Below are 23,362 nucleotides of genomic sequence, written 5' to 3'. Positions count from 1 at the left end.
TTATTGTATTTATATCCCTACAATGGGTAAGTAAAAGTCTACATTGTGGTTATTTATAAGAATCTTGATTAGGGGTGCCTGGATGGCTCAGTAGATTAAGTATCTGCTTTCAGCTCAGATCATGGTCTTAGGATCCTGGAATCAAGCCCTGTGTTGGGCTCCCTGCTCAGTGGGAAGTCTGATTCTCCCTCCTCCTCTGTCCCTCCCCCACCCCCCTCTCATGCTTTCTCTCTCTCTCAAATAATAAATAAATAAATAAATAAATAAAATCTTTTTTAAAAAAAGAAACATATCCTGATGACTGACTTCTCTCTCTCTCATCACTTACCTCCCCTTCACACCTTTCCATGTTCAGAGGAGGAAAGTTGGATGTTAAATTTGTCTTATATTTACATATTTATATTAATTTGTCTTGTATTTATTCCTCAAGTCATTGGTTTCTCATAAATTAAACATATTTTCAAACATTATAATTCTTTTAACTATTGTCTTAATCTCTTCTTGAAATAAACAGGTTACAACCAAAGTAATACTTTTCTGCCACATACACTGTAACTTCAATATGTGGTTTTCAAAGGTCAAAACATTTCCGTCCTTTTCAGATGTGATCAAAAGTGTGAATGAAACACTTCCTGGCCACTGCCTAGAGCATATCCTCTTTCCAAGTACTGTATGCCCCCTCCTGCCCTAGTGTGAAAGAGTGTGTTCTTACTGCCAAGCTGTACCAAGGGGAAACCCTACCTGGCCAAGGTTGATTGGCCCATACTGGATCAATGATCTACGTGCTGGGCCAGTCCAATGAACTCTTGAATTTGAGTACAGAGACCACTGCCCAGTAAGACTCAAGTGGTCTTGAGTACAGAGACCACTGCCCAGCAAGGGGTTTCCTTTCCCCATCAAGGGAAAGTAAACACTTTCCCTTACACTCTGATGTTGAGCATGGCTATGTTATTTGCTTTGGCAAATGGAATGTTAGCAGATGGATTACAGTCATAGGCATTAATTATGTTTGCATGGCTTGACTTGTCTCTTGTACTCTGGTGATCTGGTAGGAGAATATGCCCCAGGTCACCACTGTGCCTTCATCTTGACCCCAGAACAAAGTAGGGAGATGTTCCTGGTAGCCAGTGGAGCAAGGACTGAGCAGAACTGGAACACCCCCTGGTCTGAAGTCTTGGAGCCTGATGTCTGGTGTAGTCTGGCAGGGTTGCAGCTAAAGTGAGCATGGGAATAAGTTATTTTTATTTTAAGCCTCTGTATTTTAGTGTGCTTTATTATGCAACATTATTGAGGCAATAACTGACTCATAAACTAGGAATTATTTGATTGTGCTTCTTGGAGATGGCAGGTAATTCAGGTTGGGCTTGAGGTGGCTGTTTTGGGGCATGGCAATCTAGTGAACAAGCAGAGAGAATTGCAGCTATCTCTTGTTCCTTTCTCCATTGGAGCATTTTCCTTATTTCTTGGGGACTGATTTTTAAGTGATGTAGAAAGAGGGAACTGGCTCTTTGTCAAACACATGGCATGTCTTTAGATATTATTTTTTGCAGGCTGAAAATTTGCAATACAGAAGACCAATATCTTGAGTACACTGTGGTCATTAATGTAGGGGAGGATCATATAGTGACAGAATGGAAATGGTACTGGATTTAAATGTTCATAACAAATTCAAATTGGTAGTCTTTCAATGTAGTCACAATGTAAAATGAGAATGAAGTGGAAGCTTTCAACTTGAAAGCTGTTAAGGTTGTTAAATGTTCAGAGAATATTGTCAAAATGTGCTATCCTGACTGCAGATGTACAAAATGACTTTCTGGAGGTTAATGAAAACAGAAGAGTCTACACTGACCAGAGGGCTTGTTGGTTAGTTGAAAGCATAGTCAATGAGCTAAATGGAATCCCAAAGTCTTCTTGATGTGAGGAAAAGATTTTTTCCATAAATGAGTTTGTATCACTGTACTGATGAACCACTGAGTGTATTCATACCTTTTACAAAATGTCAAAACATAGCAAAATTCATGTGTTTCTATGTAAGAATTCAGATGCTCTGTGATGCAGTAAGATGGTCAAGAGAAAAGAGAGCATACAGTAGAATTTTAGGGACTGTAGGATCCTTTTAGCTGCGAGTATAAGAAGGCCAAATCAGACTTGTTTAAATGATGAAGATAACATATTAACTCATGTAACTGAAAGTCCAGAAAAGGTCAGGCTTGAAGAAGGGCTTAACCTTTTGGGTCAACATAAATCAGATCCTGGTTTGGTTCCTACTGTTAGTCTCAGTCCTATGGCTGGCTGGCCTTGGGGTGGGAAGTTAGTAGTTAACTATTACTAGGACTATATAGGGCTTTAAATCATACTTAGTAGGGGAGATAGGGTGCACTTTTTGTGGTGGCTACCACCAATGAAAAACAAAATTCCTTTTTCAGAAGTCCCTGAGAAATACCTGCTTGTTTTCCTGAATGGGGCACCTTCCAACTAATCCTTGTGGCTAATGGTTGATCAAGGCCACACTGGGTTCACCTGAATGGGAAGAATAAAGGGAAATGTCAGGCCACTGCTGATCTCTGGGGCCACCGAGGGTAGTCCTGCAACCAGGAAGTCTACAGTCTGCTGGAGAAGATGTGAGACAGATAATTATAATACAGGAATCAGAAGGGGACAGACACTCACAGCCAGTGTAGTGATATCCTTCAAAGACTCCCAGCAGGAAGTACTGGCCTGGATCTAAAAGAATGAATAGGAATTTAGTGGACAAAGTAGAAGTAGAGAAGGAAAAAATTTTGGGTAGAGAGAACATCATGTTATAAAAAAGGAGTTTTATTGGAAAGCCTGAAGTAACAACCAGTATAGAAGAATCTTATTGAATACAAATTGACAAGGTAACCACAAGAACAATAGGAAAGATTTAAAAACTGACAAAGAGGGGGAAGGAAAGATGGCGGAGGAGTAGGGAACCCTATTTCAACTGGTCCCCAGAACTGAGCTGGATATCTACCAGACCACTCTGAGCACCCACAAAACCAGGCTAAGATGTCAGAAGATCTGGATCTTTACAAACAGAATATCGCAGGCAGTTGGTTTTGAGGTACGAAGCAGGGAGCCATGATTCCCCGGGCAGATACTGGAGGATAAACGGCAGCGGGAGGGTGCCTGGCTGTGGGGATCCTACACGATCAGTGAGTGACAGCCTCACGCGCTGGGGACGGGGCACAGACTCTCAGACCGGTAGCGGCGGGGAAAGGACTTTAGGGGAGCCCCCGGTGCAGAAATCTGGAGCGGCAGTAGGGTCACGTGGGCGAACTGGGAGTGGCTGGCAGTTTTAGAAGCACAAAGGACAGAGACGTGCCCCGACCTGGGGGCAGGACTGGGGGCACTGCAGAGGGGCACACAACCCAGGACACTGCAGTTTATAGCAGCACGGACAGAAACAGAGACCGTGTGGCCTGGAGAGCTCACTGAAGAACAGACTGCGGTCTCTCTGCTCTGAGGCAGAGTGTAGGAAACAGTCTCTTCTGCACTGAGTCACGGAAGAGACGCAGAAAGCCACCAGGGAAAGCCACCAGAGAACAAAATCGCCAAAAACTGATTCTCGCTGAACCAATCCCCCACCACAGGGGGGCAGGGCAACTCCACCCAAACAGAGTTGCCTCAGTAACAGTGCGGAAGGCCCCTTCCACAGAAGACAGGCTGGGAAAACAAGAAGCCAGCAACCCTAAGGTCCCAAGAAAACAGGTGCATCTTGCTTGGGTTCTGGTCAATAATTTCGACTCTATACATTCCATCAACCACCCAGTAACAGAATGACTAGGAGGAGGAACCCCCGAAACAGAAAAGACTCAGAGATTATGACTTATGCTACAGATTTACAAATGGATGCAGATATAACCAAGATGTCAGAGATGGAATTCAGGCTAGCAATTGTGAAGACAATGGCTAGAATGGAGAAATCAATTAATGGCAACATAGAGCCTCTAAGGGCAGAAATGAAAGGTGAATTGGCAGAACTTAAAAATGCTATCAGTGAGATCCAATCCAATCTAGATCATCTAACAGCTAGGGTAACTGAGGCAGAAGAGAGAATAAGCGACCTGGAAGACAATATAACAGATAAAAAGGGAAAAGAGGAGGCCGGGGAAAAACAACTCAGAATCCATGAAAATAGAATCAGAAAAATAAGTGACACCACAAAGCATTCCAATGTCAGAATAATTGGAATCCCCGGGGAGAGTGGAGAGAGAGAGAGAGGACTAGAAGATGTATTTGAGCAAATCATAGCTGAGAACTTCCCTAATCTGGGGAATGAAACAAACATTCGCGTCCTAGAGGCAGAGAGGACCCCTCCCAAGATCAAGGAAAACAGGCCAACGCCCCGGCATGTAATAGTAAAACTCGCAAATCTTAGAACCAAGGAAACCATCTTAAGGGCAGTTAGGGGGAAGAGATTCCTTACGTACAGAGGGAGGAACATCAGAATAACATCAGACCTATCCACAGAGACCTGGCAAGCCAGAAAGGCCTGGCAAGATATATTCAGGGTACTAAATGAGAAGAACATGCAGCCAAGAATACTTTATCTGGCAAGGCTGTCATTTAGAATGGATGGAGAGATGCAGAGCTTCCAGGACTGAGAGAAACTGAAAGAATATGTGACCACTAAGCCGGCCCTGCAAGAAATATTAAGGGGGGTTCTATAAAAGGAGAAAGACCCCAAGAGTGATCTACAACAGAAATTTACAGGGACAATCTATAAAAACAACGTCTTCACAGGCAACATGATGACAATTAATTCATATCTTTCAATAATCACTCTCAATGTGAATGGCCTAAATGTTCCCATAAAATGGCACAGGGTTGCAGATTGGATAAAAAGACAGGACCCATGCATATGCTGACTACAAGAGACTCATTTTGAACCTAAAGATACATCCAGACTGAAACTGAAGGGATGGAGATCCATCTTCCATGCTAGCGGACCTCAAAAGAAATCTGGGGTAGCAATTCTTATATCAGAGAAATTAGATTTTAAAACAAAGTCTGTAGTTAGAGACACAGAAGGACACTATATCATTCTTAAAGGGTCTATCCAACAAGAAGATCTAACAATTGTAAATATCTATGCCCCCAACCTGGGAGCAGCCATCTACATAAGCCAACTGTTAACCAAAATAAAGAGTCATAATGATAACAATACTTTAATTGTAGGAGACCTCAATACTCCACTCTCAGCAATGGACAGATCATCTAAGCAGAAAATCAACAAGGAAACAAGAGCTTTGAATGATACATTGGACCAGATGGACCTCATAGTTATTTACGGAACATTCCACCCTAAAGCAACAGAATACTCATTCTTCTCGAGCGCGCATGGAACTTTCTCCAGAATAGACCATATACTGGGTCACAAATCAGGTCTCAACCGATACCAAAACATTGAGATTATTCCCTGCCTATTCTCAGACCACAATGCTCTAAAACTGGAACTCCATCACAAGAAAAAATTTGGCAGAAATTCAAACACTTGGAAGCTAAAGACCACTCTGCTCAAGAATGTTTGGGTCAACCAGGAAATCAAAGAAGAACTTAAACAATTCATGGAAATCAATGAGAATGAAAACACATCAGTCCAAAACCTATGGGATACTGCAAAGGCGGTCCTAAGGGGGAAATGCAAAGCCATCCAAGCCTCACTCAAAAAAGTAGAAAAATCCCAAATTCACCAATTAACTCTACACCTTAAAGAACTAGAGAAAAAGCAACAAACGATGCCTAAGCCATGCATTAGAAGAGAAATAATTAAAATTAGAGCAGAAATCAATGAATTAGAAACCAGAAACACAGTAGATCACATCAACAAAACTAAAACTTGGTTCTTTGAAAGAATTAATAAGATCAATAAACCACTTGCCAGACTTATCCAAAAGAAAAGAGAAAGGACCCAAATTAAGAAAATTATGAATGAAAGGGGAGAGATCACGACCAACACCAAGGAAATAGAAACAATTATTAGAAATTATTATCAACAACTATATGCCAATAAACTGAGCAATCTGGATGAAATGGAGGCCTTCCTGGAAACCTATAAGCTGCCAAGACTGAAACAGGAAGACATTGACAACCTGAATAGGCCAATAACCAGTAACGAGATTGAAGCAGTGATCAAAAACCTCCCAAAAAACAAGAGTCCAGGGCCTGATGGAGTCCCTGGGGAATTCTACCAAACATTCAAAGAAGAAATAATACCTATTCTACTGAAGCTGTTTCAAAAAAATAGAAACAGAAGGAAACTTCCAAACTCATTCTATGAGGCCAGCATTCCCTTAATCCCCAAACTCGGCAAAGACCCCATCAAAAAGGAGAAGTTCAGACCGATATCCCTGATGAATATGGATTCCAAAATCCTCAACAAAATCCTAGCTAATAGGATCCAACATTACATTAAAAGGATCATTCACCATGACCAAGTGGGATTTATCCCCAGGATGCAAGGGTGCTTGAACATTCACAAATCAATCAATGTGATAGAACACATTAATAAGAGAAGAGAGAAAAACCATACAGTCCTCTCATTTGATGCAGAAAAAGTATTCAAGAAAGTACAGCATCCTTTCCTGATTAAAACTCTTCAGAGTATAGGGATACAGGGAACATTTCTCAAGTTATTAAAATCCATCTATGAAAAACCCACAGCTAATATCATCCTCAATGGGGAAAAGCTGAGAGCCTTTCCCTTAAGATCAGGAACACGTCAAGGATGCCCCCTCTCACCACTATTGTTCAACATAGAACTAGAAGTCCTAGCAACAGCAATCAGACAACAAAAAGAAATAAAATGTACTCAAATTGGCAAAGAAGAAGCCAAACTCTCTCTTTTCACAGACGACATGATACTTTATGTGGAAAACCCAAAAGACTCCACCCTCAAATTACTAGAACTCATCCAGCAATTCAGTAATGTACCAGGATACAAAATCAATGCACAGAAATCAGTTGCTTTCTTATACACTAACAACACAATTGTAGAAAGAGAAGTTAGAGAAATGATTCCATTTATAATAGCGCCCAAAACCATAAGATACCTCGGAATAAACCTAACCAAAGAGGTAAAGGATCTATACTCGAGGAACTACAAAACACTCATGAAAGAAATTGAAGAAGACACAAAAAGATGGAAAAATGTTCCATGCTCATGGATCAGAAGAATAAACATTGTTAAAATGTCTATACTACCCAGAGCAATCTGTACCTTCATTGTCATCCAGATCAAAATTCCAATGACATTTTTCAAAGTGCTGGAACAAACAATCCTAAAATTTGTATGGAATCAGAAAAGACCCCGAATCACCAAGGAGATGTTGAAAAAGAAAAACAAAGCTGGGGGCATCACTTTGCCCGATTTCAAGCTCTATTACAAAGCTGTGATCACCAAGACAGCATGGTACTGGCACAAAAACAGACATACAGACCAATGGAACAGAATAGAGAACCCAGATATGGACCCTCAACTCTATGGTCCAATAATCTTTGACAAAGCAGGAGAAAACATGCAATGGAAAAAAGACAGTCTCTTCAATAAATGGTGCTGGGAAAATTGGACAGCCAATGTGTAGAAGAATGAAACTCGACCATTCTCTAACACCATTCACAAAGATAAACTCAAAGTGGATGAAAGACCTCAATGTGAGACAGAAATCCATCCAAATCCTAGAGGAGAACATAGGCAGTAACCTCTTTAACATCGCCCACAGCAACTTCTTTCAAGATACATCTTCAAAAGCTATGGAACAAAAGCAAAAATGAACTTTTGGGACTTCATCAAGATACAAAGCTCTCGGCGTGGGGGGGCAGAGCAAGATGGCAGAGGAGTAGGAGACCTGGATTTCGTCTAGTCTCAGGAATTCAGCTGGATAGGGATCAAACCATTCTGAACACCCAGAAACTCAACAGGAGATCAAAGAAAAGAATAGCAACAACTCTCTGAACAGAAAAGCGACCACTTTCTGGAAGGTAGGATGTGTGGAGAAGTGAATCTGAGGCGATATTCAGGAGGATAGACGGCGGGGGAGGGGCCTCTGTTGGCCACTTCTGGCAAGTGATGGAGCCACGGAGCACAAAATCGGAACTTTTAGAAGTCGGCTCTGCTGAGGGACGACGCTCTGGTGGCTAAATGGAGGTGGAAACCTCGCGGGACAGTGTTGTCTCAGGACCCTCGGGGTCACAGAAAGACCAGGGGTGCCTGAGTGCAGCAGAACTCCCAGGTATTGGAGAGGGGAAGCTGGCTGCAGAGACGGAGCCGAGGTGCGGGCTCTCAGCTCAGGGTCACCATAAACTGTGATCCGCGGCACAGTCAGGCCACTGCTCTTCCAGCAGGGACCCAACAAGCTGCAGATCCAGGGAGACTCACCTTCCTCCCCCGGGAAGAGCTGCGCGGGAGTGCACCGCAGGGATCTGCTGGGGTTGGAGACTCCACACGGAGTCGGGTGCCAGAGATAGAAATGCTCAATGACAGGCCAGGTGAGCATGGAGTGCGGCCAGAGACCGGGGAGATGGGAGTGACTGACTGCTTTTCCCTGGGGGCTCACTGAGGAGCAGGGCCCCAAGTTCTCGGCTCCTCTAGGGAGGAGATTGGGAGGTCGCCATTTTCACTCTCGGCCTCCAAAGCTGTATGGAAAGCTTGCAGGGAACAAAAGCTCCCGAGAGCAATCCCGAGCAGATTACTTAGCCTGGACCGGGCAAGGGCAGGGCAATTCCGCCTCCGGCAAAAACATTTGGGAACCACAGCAACAGGCCCCTCCCCCAGAAGATCAGCAAGAACAGCCAGCCAAGACCAAGTTTACTGATCAATGAGAATGTCAGAACTCCAGCGCTAGGGGAATAATGAACATGGAATCCATGGCTTTTTTACCATGATTCTTTAGTCTTTCAAAGTTAATTTTTTTAACTGTCTTTTTTTTTTCTGAATTTTTCTTTTTCCCTCTTTCAACCAACATCTTATCAATCCCCTTTTTAAAAAACATTTTTATTTCTCATTTTTAGAGTCATATTCTATCCCTTCATAGTACTTACCCGTATTTTTGACATATATATATAAGTTGTTCTCTCTTTAAAATTTTGAGATAGTTTCTCCTAACAGATTAAAATATACCCTAAATCTCTAGTGTATGTTTTTTTTCTACTCTCCTGCCTGATCACATTCTCTCCCTTTGTTTTTCTTTTTTTTCTTTTAAATCCTCTTCTTTCTTTTTTCAAACAACTTCTTATCAATTCCTTTTATAAAACTTTTTATAATTTTCATCTTTACAGTCATATTCCATCCCTTCATCATATCAACCCTTATTTTTGTAAATATATAATTTTTTCTTTTTTTAAAATTCAGGGAGGCACTTTCTTCTAACAGACCAAAATACACCCAAAATCTTGTGTGTGACACTTATTTATGTACCAGCCTGATCATATTTGATCACAATCTGTTTTTTTTGTTTTGTTCTGTTTTTGTTTGTTTTTATCTTTTTCTTTCTTTTTTCTTTTCCTTTTTTCTCTCTTTCCCTTTCTTTTCCCCCTGCTTCAGGTCTTTTCTGATTTCTTTAGAGTATATTTTCTGGTGATGTTGTTACCCTGTTAGCATTTTTTTCTCTCATTCATCTATTCTCCTCTGGACAAAATGACAAAACAGAAAAAATCACCTCAAAAAAAGAACAAGAGGTAGTACTGACTGCCAGGGACCTACTCAATACGGACATTAGTATGATGTCGGATCTAGAGTTCAGAATCATCACTTTAAAGATACTAGCAGGCCTTGAAAGAAGCATGGAAGTTATTAGAGAAACCCTTTCTGGAGAAGTAAAAGAACTAAAATCTAACCAAGTTGAAATCAAAAAGGCTATTAATGAGGTGCAATAAAAAATGGGGGCACTGGGCGCCTGGGTGGCTCAGTCGTTAAACATCTGCCTTCGGATCAGTTCATGATCCCAGGATCCTGGGATCGAGTCCCACATCGGGCTCCCTGCTCGGCAGGAAGCCTGCTTCTCCCTCTCCCACTCCCCCTGCATGTGTTCCCTCTTTCGCTGTTCTCCTCTCCCTGTCAAATAAATAAATAAAATCTTAAAAAAAAAAAAAGTGGGGGGCACCAACTGCTAGAATAAATCAGGCAGAAGAGAGAATCAGTGATATAGAAGACCAAATGATGGAAAATAAAGAAGCTGAGAAAAAGAGAGATAAACCACTACTGGATCACGAAGGCAGAATTCGAGACGTAAATGATACCATAAGATGAAACAACATTAGAATAATTGGGATCCCAGAAGAAGAAGAAAGAGAGAGAGGGGCAGAAGGTATATTGGAGCAAATTATAGCAGAGAACTTCCCTAATTTCGGGAAAGAAACAGGCATGAAAATCCAGGAAGCACAGAGAACCCCTCTCAAAAATCAATAAAAATACATCAACACTCCGACATCTAATAGTAAAACTTACGAGTCTCAGAGATAAAGAGAAAATCGTGAAAGCAGCTTGGGAGAAGAGATATGTAACTTACAATGGTAGAAACATTAGACTGGCAACAGACCTATCCACAGAGACCTGGCAGGCCAGAAAGGACTGGCAGGATATATTCAGAGCACTAAACAAGAAAAATATGCAGCCAAGAATACTCTATCCAGCTAGGCTGTCATTGAAAATTGAAGGAGAGATAAAAAGCTTCCAGGATGAACAAAAACTAAAGGAATTTGCAAACACAAAACCAGCCCTACAAGAAATCTTGAAAGGGGTCCTCTAAACAAAGAGAGAGCCTAAAAGCAACATAGACCAGAAAGGAACACAGACAATATACGGTAACAGTCACCTTACAGGCAGTACAATGGCACTAAATTCCTATCTTTCCATAGTTACCCTGAATGTAAATGGGCTCAATGCCCCAATCAAAAGACACAGGCTATCAGATTGGATAAAAAAACAAGACCCATTGATATGCTGTCTGCAAGAGATTCATTTTAGACCCAAAGACACCCCCAGATTGAAAGTGAGGGGGTGGAAAACCATTTACCATGCTAATGGACACCAAAAGAAAGCTGGGGTGGCAATCCTTATATCAGACAAATTAGATTTTAAACCAAAGACTGTAATAAAAGATGAGGAAGGACACTATATCCTACTTAAAGGGTCTATCCAACAAGAAGATCTAACAATTGTAAATATCTATGCCCCTAACATGGGAGCAGCCAATATTATAAGGCAATTAATAACAAAAGCAAAGAAACACATCGACAACAATACAATAATAGTGGGGGACTTTAACACCCCCCCTCACTGAAATGGACAGATCATCTAAGCAAAATATCAACAAGGAAATAAAGACTTTAAATGACACACTGGACCAAATGGACTTCACAGACACATTCAGAACATTCCATCCCAAAGCAACAGAATACACATTCTTCTCTAGTGCCCATGGAACATTCTCCAGAATCGATCACATCCTAGGTCATAAATCAGGTCTCAACCAGTACCAAAAGATTGGGATCATTCCCTGACTATTTTCAGACCACAATGCTTTGAAACTAGAACTCAATCACAAGAGGAAAGTCAGAAAGAACTCAAATACACGGAGGCTAAAGAGCATCCTACTGAAGAATGAATGGGTCAACCAGGAAATTAAAGAAGAATTAAAAAAATACATGGAAACCGATGAAAATGAAAACACAACTCTTCAAAATCTTTGGGATGCCACAAAAGCTGTCCTAAGAGGCAAGTGTATAGCAATACAAGCCTTTCTCAAGAAACAGGAAAGGTCTGAAGTACACAACCTACCCCTACCCCTAAAGGAGCTGGAGAGAGAACAGCAAACAAAGCCTAAACCCAGCAGGAGAAGAGAAATAATAAAAATCAGAGCAGAAATCAAGGAAATAGAAACTAAAAGAACAGTAGAACAGATCAACAAAACTAGAAGCTGGTTCTTTGAAAGAATTAACAAGATTGATAAACCCCTGGCCAGGCTTATCAAAAAGAAAAGAGAAATGACCCAAATCAGGAAAATCATGAATGAGAGAGGAGAGATCACAACCAACACCAAAGAAATACAAACAATTATAAGAACATATTATGAGCAACTCAATGCCAGCAAATTAGATACCCTGGAAGAAATGAATGTATTCCTAGAGATGTATCAACTACCAAAACTGAACCAGGAAGAAATTGAAAACCTGAACAGACGTATAACCACTAAGGAAATTGAAGCAGTCATCAAAAATTTCCCAACAAACAAGCCCAGGGCCAGATGGCTTCCAAGCGAATTCTACCAAACATTTAAAGAAGAATTAATACCCTTTCTTCTGAAACTGTCCCAAAAAATAGAAATGGAAGGAAAACTTCCAAACTCGTGTTATGAGGCCACCATTACCTTGATCCTCAAACCAGACAAAGACCCCATCAAAAAGGAGAATTACAGACCAATAACCCTGATGAACATGGATGCAAAAATTCTCACCAAAATACTAGCCAATAGGATCCAACAGTACATTAAAAGGATTATTCACCACGACCAAGTGGGATTTATCCCTGGGCTGCAAGATTGGTTCAACATCCACAAATCAATCAACGTGATACATTACTTTAACAAAAGAAAGAACAAGAATCATATAAACCTCTCAATAAATGCAGAAAAAGCATTTGACAAAGTACAGCATCCTTTCTTGATCAAAAGTCTTCAGAGTATAGGGATAGAGGGTACATACCTCAATATCATAAGAACCATCTATGAAAAACCTACAGCGAATATCATTCTCAATGGGGAAAAACTGAGAGCTTTCCCCCTAAGGTCAGGAACGCAGCAGGGATGTCCACTATCACCACTGCTCTTCAATATAGTATTAGAAGTCCTAGCCACAGCAATCAGACAACAAAATAAATAAAAGGCATCCAAATCGGCAAAGAAGTCAAACTCTCACTCTTTGCAGATGATATGATACTTTATGTGGAAAACCCCAAAGACTCGACCCCAAAACTGCTAGAACTCATACAGGAATTCAGTCAAGTGACAGGATATAAAATCAATGCACAGAAGTCAGTGGCATTCCTATACACCAACAACAAGACAGAAGAAAGAGAAATGAAGGAGTCGATCCCATTTACAATTGCACCCAAAACCATAAGATACCCGGGAATAAATCTAACCAAAGAGACAAAGGATCTGTACTCAGAAAACTATAAAATACTGATGAAAGAAATTGAGGGAGACACAAAGAAATGGAAAAACGTTCCATGCTCATGGATTGGAAGAACAAATACTGTGAAGATGTCAATGCTACCTAGAGCAATCTACACATTCAATGCAATCCCCATCAAAATACCATCCACTTTTTTCAAAGAAATCGAACAAATAATCCTAAGATTTGTATGGAACCAGAAAAGACCCCGCATAGCCAGAGGAATGTTGAAAAAGAAAAGCAAAGCTGGCGGCATCACAATTCCAGACTTCCAGCTCTATTTCAAAGCTGTCATCATCAAGACAGTATGGTACTGGCACAAAAACAGACACATAGATCAATGGAACAGAATAGAGAGCCCAGAAATGGACTCTCAACTCTATGGTCAACTTATCTTTGACAAAGCAGGAAAGAATGTCCAGTGGAACAAAGACAGTCTCTTCAACAAATGGTGTTGGGAAAATTGGACAGCCACATGCAGAAGAATGAAACTGGACCATTTCCTTACACCACACACAAAAATAGACTCCAAATGGTTGAAAGACCACAATGTGAGACAGGAGTCCATCCAAATCCTAAAGGAGAACACAGGCAGCAACTTCTTCGACCTCAGCCGCAGCAACTTCTTCCTAGAAACATCGCCAAAGGCAAGGGAAGCAAGGGCAAAAATGAACTATTAGGACTTCATCAAGATAAAAAGCTTTTGCCCAGCAAAAAAACAGTCAACAAAACCGAAAGAAAAGGGACAGAATGGGAGAAGATATTTTCAAATGACATATCAAATAAAGGGCTAGTATCCAAAATCTATAAAGAACTTATCAAACTCAACACCCAAGAACAAAGAATCTAATCAAGAAATGGGCAGAAGACATGAGCAGACATGTTTCCAAAGAAGACATCCAAATGGCCAAGAGACACATGAAAAATTGCTCAATATTGCTCGGCATCAGGGAAATCCAAATCAAAACCTCAATGAGATACTACCCTCACACCTGTCAGAATGGCTAAAATTAACAAGTCAGGAAATGAGAGATGTTGGCGGGGATGCGGAGTAAGGGGAACCCTACTACACTGTTGGTGGGAATGCAAGCTGGTGTAGCCACTCTGGAAAACAGTATGGAGGTTCCTCAAAAAGTTGAAAATAGAGCTACCATACGATCCAGCAATTGCACTACTGGGTTTTTACCCCAAAGATACAAATATAGGGATCCGAAGCGGTACATGCACCCTGAAGTTTATAGCAGCAATGTCCACAATAGCCAAACTGTGGAAAGAGCCAAGATGTCCATCGACAGATGAATGGGTAAAGAAGAGGTGGTATATATATACAATGGAATATTATGCAGCCATCAAAAGGAATGAGATCTTGCCATTTGCAACAACGTGGATGGAACTGGAGGGTATTATGTTGAGTGAAATAAGTCAAACAGAGAAAGATATGTATCATATGATCTCACTGATATGAGGAATTCTTAATTGTAGGAAACAAACTGAGGGTTGCTGGAGTGGGGGGTGCGGTGGGAGGGATGGGGTGACTGGGTGATACACACTGGGAGGGTATGTGCTCTGGTAAGCACTGTGATTGTGCAAGACTTGAATCTCAGATCGGTACCTCTAAAACAAATAATGCAATATATATTAAGAAAAAAAAAGAAGAAGATATCAGGAGGGGAAGAATGAAGGGGGGGAAATCGGAGGGGTAGACCAACCATGAGAGATGATGGACCCTGAAAAACAAACTGAGGGTTCTAGAGGGGAGGGGCGGGGATTGGTTAGCCCATTGATGGGTATTAAGGAGGGCTTGTACTGCATGGAGCACTGAGTATTATACGAAAACAATGGATCATGGATCATCACATCAAAAACTAATGATGTATTGTATCGTGACTAACATAACATAATAAAATTTAAAAAAAACCTGACAAAGAGAACTTCCTCCCCAGATATTGTAGCTATCTTCCCAATGATTACCTGAATGTTGGGCTAAGAAATCTCCATGTGCCCCTCCAGTGAGCAACACAAGTATCCTACAAATGAAATATATTGAATGAGTTCAGTTTGCTTATTAGGATTTATATGCTTCTAGAAGGAAAGGACTTTCTCTATTCATTTTCTTTCTCTAAGATTCTTAGCTTTATACTAAGTATGAAAGATGGTTATTGAATCTTGTTTAAAGTTGAGAGATGCACAGGATTTTAAAAATTACCCTCCTCAAGGATTTACAGAATCTTGAGTTACATAGCTGGATGTGGCATGGCATTAGAGAGACCATGTTTTTCTGGTGGTCAGAACAAAATAAACCTGAAAACAGTGAAAACAAACAAATAAACAAAAAATTTAAAAAGACCCAAACTCCACACCAAATCCCAAACTCCACATTCTCCCTTCCTTACCTGAGGAAGGAATGCAGTAGTGTTGGTGTGATTATAAGTGTTGTACTGTCCAGTGTCTATTCATTCAGGGCCAACTTTGGTGTGCAGGTGAGTCCACAAGGACCACTTTATAATTTTGCTGCTACTGTGAAGAGTTTGGTTCAAGCATATTCAGCCTGATTACTCACTGGGTGGATAAAGACACTCAGCCCAGGGATCTATTTGTCTCATTGTGAGGCATTTCCACTGACTTACAGCCTTCTTCACTCGTGAGGTCCTCTGGTTCCATCTCTTCATCATGGCTGCATTGATTTGCTTGGACCTTGCAAGGCTTCCTATTGCTCTTAGAATGAGGGCCTAAGACTTCACCACAAACTACAAAACAATGCATGGTCCAGCCCTGTCCCCTCCCCAGTGCCTTAGGTTACAGGAAGCTCCAGTCATCTGGCATTCCTTCTGATCCTCAAAGAAATCAGTTCCTCCCATCTCAGTGTGGGCATGCCTTTGGAGTGCTTGCACTGCTCCCACCTGTGACTGTCCTCAGTGGCCCTCCTCATGCTCCTGGTCATGCTTCCCCTTACCTGCCTCTGCCTGTTCGCCTCTCACTTACTTTGCTTTTGGTCCTCCTTGTGCTCTTCTCTGACCAGCCTCTGGAGTCCTGAGTTTCCTCCTCTACAGCATGTGACTGAGTCACAATATTGAAGACATTAGACTCTGTGTTAAGCATAGATATGGTTAAAAGCTGGATTAAGTTCCTGGTTTCATCACCAGCGAAGGGGTCACTCACACAAATGCTCTGAGCCTCAGTTTCTTCATCTGTAAGCTGGTGGTAAGCATATTGACTAACTGGGTTTCTGGGAGACTTTGCTGAGAATCTGGACATGCAGAACATGGTAGGCTTTCAATAAATGTTCATAGGAAATCTGGTGCATGTTTAGGACTCCACTGTCTATTGTCCCTACATGAACATTGGCATGTATGTGTATATGGGCGTGAGCTTGGGAATGAGAAGACCTGGCCTCAACAGCCTGGTACCACCACTTATTAGTCAAGTGATATCAGAAAATCCACTCAGCTTCTCTGAGCCTCAAAGTCTCCAACTATGAAAATGGCAATAACACTAATACCTCTCAGGGTTGCTATGAGGACCAAGTGAGTTAATATAGGAAAATGTTTTGTAAACCTTGGAGTTAAAAACACTGTAATCTATCTTTCTCTAATTGTGCCTTGCTCTCTCGGTGTTTCATTAGATAAGTTTTGCCTCTGCAGCAGGACTCTAAGTCCCCTTGGCTGGACGCATGACGACATTTAATATAAGCTTCAGCACAGCAATGACTTACAATAAGAGTCTGCTGAAAATCAAACCCACAATGAGATATCACCTCATACCTGTTAGGATGACTATCATCAAAAAGAAAAGAGGTGGTAAGTGGCTCTTGACTCAGGTTGCCAGGATTCAAGCCCAACTGTGCTTCTTTCCAGTGTTGGGAACTTGGAGCTGCCAGGTAACCTTTCAATGCATTGTGAAATGGGAATGGTAATAGGACTGAATTCCTATGGATTCTCTAAATATTAAGAAAACAACTCATGTACAGCACTCAAAAGAGTATCTGCATATAGGGCACACACCATATGACCAGCATCAAAGGCAGCCACACTATGTAGTACAGACAATTATCTTTAAGAGAAATCTCTAGTTTCACCACTTTATGAGAATGAGAATGTTCTTCAGAGCCTTCTCTGATCTGGGATATGAGGAACAAATAGAGAATTTCTGAATCTTCTTATGTCTTGTCAGTCATTCCTTTTGCATATACAAGCACTATTCCCAGCAAAAGAAATCTCTTCACAATATTCCATTCTGTGGATCTCAAAATAGCACTAGCCCAGTATCACTGGACCACCTAGTTTGTGGCCTTATATACTTACACTTGTTGGAAAGGTTGTCTGATCATGTGTGAAGCCCCCGTCACATCTCTAATAGTAAACAGCCCCATGCATTTTGGCCTTGGGCCCATCCTGGCAGGCATTTGTGCATCTATCTCTTGGGCTGTGTAATAAAGATCCTTTTGGGAGCAGAGGTCAGTATTTTAGGTAGCAGAGGTCTAGAAACTATTGCTAAAAGCCAGGATATTGGGCCAGGGGAAAATCTGTTTTCTCCTTTTGCTCTAGTGGCAGTCTTGGGCCAACAAGAGGGTGTGTATCATGGTCACAATTGAGTGCTTCCCAGGCTCTGGCTTCCCAGGAACCAGTGACTGACTGTCCTGGATAGAAGGACTTAACAGGGATGGGAGAAGCTGAGCTGTCACACTATCATCATTTTCATCAGTGCATTTTCATCAGTGCATAACAGAAAGAGAAGAGAAGCAATGTCAAGAACAGCCAGCTAGAAAACACATTTGAATGCACTTTTGGGGAAGGATTTTCTACAAGCAGGAGAACACTGTTATATGCAGTGTCGCTAGAGCTCCAAAGAATGATGGCCAGAGCTGCCAGGACTGGTATGCTCTCCGTCTCTAACCACTAGGTGGTAGCTCAGCCCAAGACTCAGAGGAGAGAAGGCATAGACTCAGGTCCAGAAGGGGTGGAGACAGGGAGGCGGGTCTGCCAGGCTGAATAAAGGCAAGGGAGCTGTGACTGAGGCTCAAGCTGCCTTAGCACTTGGTTCAGAGGATCCTGTCCTAGGGTGATGGCATTTAGCTGGTGGATGCCAGGTGCCCAGGCTGAGCCAGCATTCCCAGTGAGGAGCCCAAGGGCTGCTGCGCAAGAGAAGAGGCACGAGAGAGCACTGGTAAATAGCCACACTTTCTATTAAAATTGCCTCAAAAGGAATGGAAAATCATGCCTAACTTACATGTGGAAGAGAGTTAATTGGATATTTAAACAGCTTGATATGATGTTTAATATAATATAATTTGTCGATATCTTTGAGATAGAACTAGACATAAATAGCAAGTGATTACAGGTTAATAAATACTTTTTATTGATGATGAGAATGCTGACAGATATTGTAGCTCTCTCCCCAGATGTGCTCTGAGTTTGGAGGGCAAAGGCATTTTTGAATATAAATCATGGGAGAGAATTTGAGCAACAAAGGAGTGAAGTATCTTGCTCTAGTATCTGGCAAATTTAAATCCCTTGTTACTTTGTACTGTGCTTCTGTGGAATTTATGAGACTATCTGTCAATCAGACTTTGTGGAATTTCAAATGCAGAAGTCAGGGAAAATATTAAAGAAAAACGACATTCTGTGAGCTCCAATTTTAATACATGTGTGCAACTTAAATTTACACATTGAAGACAGTAACTTTTTGTATGTGGTTATGCTCAAATTAACAGATCACTGTGGCTAGTCTCAGTTACATCTAGGGGGACTGAGTCCTAGTGGATTTTAGAAGTGTGATATCAAAAACCAATGATGTACTATACCTTGGCTAATTCAATTTAAATAATTTAAAAATATTTAATATATATAAAAAAAGAAGTGTGAGGACAAATGTTGAGAAGACACCTATCTTTCTTTCTTAAGAGAGAAAGAGGGCCTGTCAATCCTTCAGAAATCTGTGCTCACTTGAGAAAAATGCAGTGCAGTAGCGTCAGAAATGTAAAACTCAGACTGCAAGGAACTTTGTAGATTGTGAGTTCAGTATTTGAGAGCAAACTTGGGTGCTAGGACAACAAGCATAAAAAGTGAAACTGTCCTGGGCACACTGAAATGTATGGTCACTCCAGTAAGAGGTATGTGAAAGAATGGGAGCCCAAAGTAAGGAAGGCAGAGGCTGGTGAAAATTCTAAGCCTGTGTGTTGGAGGGACACGATTCCAGGGATCCAGACAGACTGGGGCACACCAGCCTCATGCTAATGCTTTGAGTCCATTTGACCTCGTTCTTACGTTTGCATGCTTTTGGCATGCTGTCGTACTTCTTTGGTAGACTGTTCACCTCTCTGAATCATGAATTAAAACCTGTTTTACAGTAAATTTGTTGCCAAGAAGAAGAGCAATGAATTCCTCATTTCACCTGCTTTTCTTGGATCTCAACCTGAATGCCACAGAAGGCAACCTTTCAGGACCAAATGTCAAGAACAAGTCTTCATCATGCGAAGAGATGGGCATTGCTGTTGAGGTGTTCCTGACTCTGGGTCTCATCAGCCTCTTGGAGAACATCTTGGTCATAGGTGCCATAGTGAAGAACAAGAACTTGCACTCCCCCATGTATTTCTTTGTGTGCAGTTTAGCAGTAGCTGACATGCTAGTGAGCATGTCTAACACATGGGAGACCATCACCATATACTTAATAAATAATAAGCACCTGATGATAGCAGATGCCTCTGTACGTCACATTGACAATGTGTTTGACTCCATGATCTGCATTTCTGTGGTGGCCTCCATGTGCAGTTTGCTGGCCATTGCAGTGGATAGGTATGTCACCATCTTCTATGCTCTGCGCTACCACCACATTATGACAGTAAAGCGTTCTGGGGTGATTATCATGTGTATCTGGACCTTTTGCACAAGCTGTGGCATTGTTTTCATCATTTACTATGAATCCACTTATGTAATCATTTGCCTCATCTCCATGTTCTTCACCATGTTGTTCCTCATGGTGTCTCTGTATATACACATGTTCCTCCTGGCACGGACTCATGTCAAACAGATAACAGCTCTGCGTGGATACAGCTCTGTGCGGCAAATGACCAGCATGAAAGGTGCTGTCACCCTGACCATGCTGTTAGGCATTTTCATCGTGTGCTGGGCTCCATTCTTTCTCCATCTCATTTTGATGATTTCTTGTCCCCAGAACCTCTACTGTTCTTGCTTTATGTCTTACTTTAATATGTACCTCATACTCATCATGTGTAATTCTGTGATTGATCCTCTGATATATGCTTTCCGCAGCCAGGAGATGAGGAAGTCCTTTAAAGAGATTATTTGTTGCCATGGTTTCAGAATACCCTGTAGGTTTCCTGGCAGGTATTAAACAAAAAGTTCTTCTCTCTGTGGCTCTCTTTTATCCTTGATTTACATTATGACAAAATCAGCTGGTACAGCCGAGGAGTAAGCCAGAGAGCTAGAAATCAAAACCATGCATTCTGTTTATTGTTTTTCCATCTTGAATTTGCACTGCACTTATTTTCCCCTGTGGCAGTTGTTGGGTCAGACATGCACATGCTGCTTATCCATTTTGGGAATGGTCTGTGACAATTTCTTACTGTCCTGTTTTCCTCCTACTTTTCCTCCTGTTCCCACCAATTTCTGGTGGTCCGATCTATCCTCCATCTAGTAAGTGTGTGCTCAGGGAAGATAAAACATCCTGGATGCGGGTCTCTGCATGAGGAACAGCTATAACTGAAATTATAACTGAAAAAAAAAAAAGCTGTGTGATTGCTTTCTTTCCCCAGGATCAGTTTCATAATATTGCTTGATGCTCCTGGTGTAGAATTAAGTGGCCAAATTCTTTCTATTTGCAATTTCTAGTTCATTTGTTATGGGATGTCTCTACAGCTCTCTTTTCCAAAACTTTTTATTTTACAACTTATGTCCATAATTGTCCAAGGATGGAATTTCCTTAATTATACTTCTGTCAATCATGTTTTTGTCCTGCCCAGACATAAACCTTCATGCTACAAACCTTGCCTCATGTGGTGTGAAAAGTCTCTGTGTCTTATTCTGACTCAGTCTAGGGTTTCCAAATGAGTGTTTTGGGGTCATGTCAGGGGCTCTAGGTGCCCCCCATCCTCCATGTAGCACATGCCCATAGCCAAGTTATCTTTGACCTTTTCAGACAGAATCTGTCTTGGATTCTGAAATCCCCTCACCATATACTTTGCACATTACAATCTGACTCCAGCAGCTGGAGGTCAGGTGCCTATCTAATGCAGGGAGTCCTGTCTTCTTCAATGTAGAAGGGAGGGAGAAAATTTGAATTCAGGTCTTGACTCTGCCACCAACAGGCAATGTCACCTTAATCATCTCATTTCAGGTTTTACATCTGGGCTGATCTCACAGGATGGTCATTAGAACTGCATGAAAAAAATGTGAGAACACCTTGAAAAATGTGAAGCACCACAAAGATTTAATATTTATTTTAAAGAAATGTTGCAGGTGGGATAAATACTAGGGGAGGATGTAGAGGGTAGTGGTCACTGGTCAGTAGTTGGAGCTGTGGCCCAGAAACTAGGAGGCCTGCTTTGCCACAGAGCAGTTCTGTTACCTTGGCATATTTCTAACTGCTTGGTTTCAGTGTTCTTATCTGAAGTGAAGAGCTTGGTCCTTACAGCTCTCATATTCTATTCTATTATTTTTTGGTATTTATAGCTTCCTTTTTGTTTTGGGTATTCATGTCTAGACTGTTCTCAGTGAAGGAAATAGTATAAATAAAGTAAATAGGGTCACACATTGATGAGCTGTTGAAGTCTATGGGGGCAGAGGAACTTCCTGGGTATAGTTCACACAAATAACTCATAGACAAGATCCCCACCCTTGGCAGCTCAGAGTCCAGAAAACAAAAACAAAAACCATTTCTGGCATAAGCAGGAAAGTGCATAAAACATCTAAATCTTTGGAAAATGGCAAATAAGCAGGCTGTTGACAACTTAGGTGTGAAAGGATAGCAAGCTCTTCAAATCATTTTAGCTGAACATTCCTGGGTATATTCATGCATGTAAGTGATCTCTACATAATTATGATGGGAACCTGCAGTCCATGTTTGCATGGGACATCTCAGGAGTCTAGGTTCTGTGAAAGTTGGCCCCATGGCCCATGTGCTCATCTCTGTGGCCCTGTTGTCTTTACCATTTCTAGTACAGAGTAAGCCCTTAGTTGATGTTTGTTATTGGTGCTAAACAAATGTGTACTTAATCTGCTGCCCAATAGCAGATTGCCTGGGAGCACTCACCGAGTGCTAACTGAGGTCACTAGGACTTCCATCCTTGGGTAGGACCAAATTTCAGCTCTAGTGGTTTATATTGGCTCCACCTGGGAACCCAGTTCTAGTTAGACTAACTCTGCTCTGGTGCTTCATGGCTTCAAACAAGGTCTGACCTTTCTATAAAGGTCTTTAAGGAAATGCTCAAATGTCTTAATCTCCATAAATGAGACAGAAATAACTAGTGTTCAGATGTGTCTTCATTTGGAAAGAATACATGTATATAATGACATGGTAAATATCTGTAAATGAGCCAATCCCTGGACTCCCAGCACAAAGTCCTCTCCACATACCTCAGTATCATAAAAGCCATCTATAAAAAGCCCACAGCGAATATCATTCTCATTGGGAAAAAAGCTGAGAGCTTTTCCCTTAAGGTCAGTAACATGACAAGGATGCCGACTCTCACCACTATTGTTCAACATAGTACTAGAAGTCCTAGCTTCAGGAATCACACAACAAAAAGAAATAAAAGGCATTCAGATTGACAAGGAAGAAGTCACTCTCTCTCTTCACACGACATGATACTTTATGTTGAAAACCCAAAAGACTCCACCCCCAAATTGCTAGAACTCATACAGCAATTCAGCAACATGGCAATATACAAAATCAATGCACAAAAGTCAGTTGCATTTCTGTACACTAACAATGTAATGGAAGAAAGAGAAATTAAGGAATCAATTCCATTTACAATAGCTCCAAAAACCACAAAATACCTAGGAATAAACCTAACCAAAGAGGTAAAGGATTTATACTCTAGAACCTACATAACATTTATGAAAGAAGTTGAGGAAGACACAAAGAGATGGAAAAACATTCCATGCTTATGGATTGGAAGAATAAACATCGTTGAAATATCTATGCTCCCCAG

General features: G+C 41.3%; 1 protein-coding gene across 2 annotated transcripts in view; it reads left to right on the top strand.

Moving 5' to 3' along the window:
• RNMT (RNA guanine-7 methyltransferase) overlaps nucleotides 1-21,232 on the top strand; it is a 111,190-nt gene extending 89,958 nt beyond the window's left edge. The window contains exons 1-2 of one of the 2 annotated variants that reach the window (XM_064577936.1): nucleotides 15,057-16,991; nucleotides 19,541-21,232. In XM_064577936.1, coding sequence (XP_064434006.1) covers nucleotides 16,865-16,991; nucleotides 19,541-20,544 — 1,131 coding nt within the window. In that variant the 5' untranslated portion in view covers nucleotides 15,057-16,864 and the 3' untranslated portion in view covers nucleotides 20,545-21,232. Of the gene's footprint in view, nucleotides 1-15,056; nucleotides 16,992-19,540 lie in introns of those variants that run through there. The other variant, XM_064577935.1, reaches the window with a different exon arrangement.
• The last annotated feature ends 2,130 nt before the right edge of the window (nucleotides 21,233-23,362 follow it).

The sequence above is a fragment of the Mirounga angustirostris genome, unplaced genomic scaffold (genome assembly GCF_029215605.1).
Source record: "Mirounga angustirostris isolate CCGP_5_RB_7025 unplaced genomic scaffold, mMirAng1.0.hap1 SCAF_14, whole genome shotgun sequence".
Lineage (NCBI taxonomy): Eukaryota > Metazoa > Chordata > Mammalia > Carnivora > Phocidae > Mirounga > Mirounga angustirostris.
The sequence above is the reverse complement of the archived record's forward strand: the minus strand, read 5'-3'. Positions and strand labels throughout refer to the sequence as shown.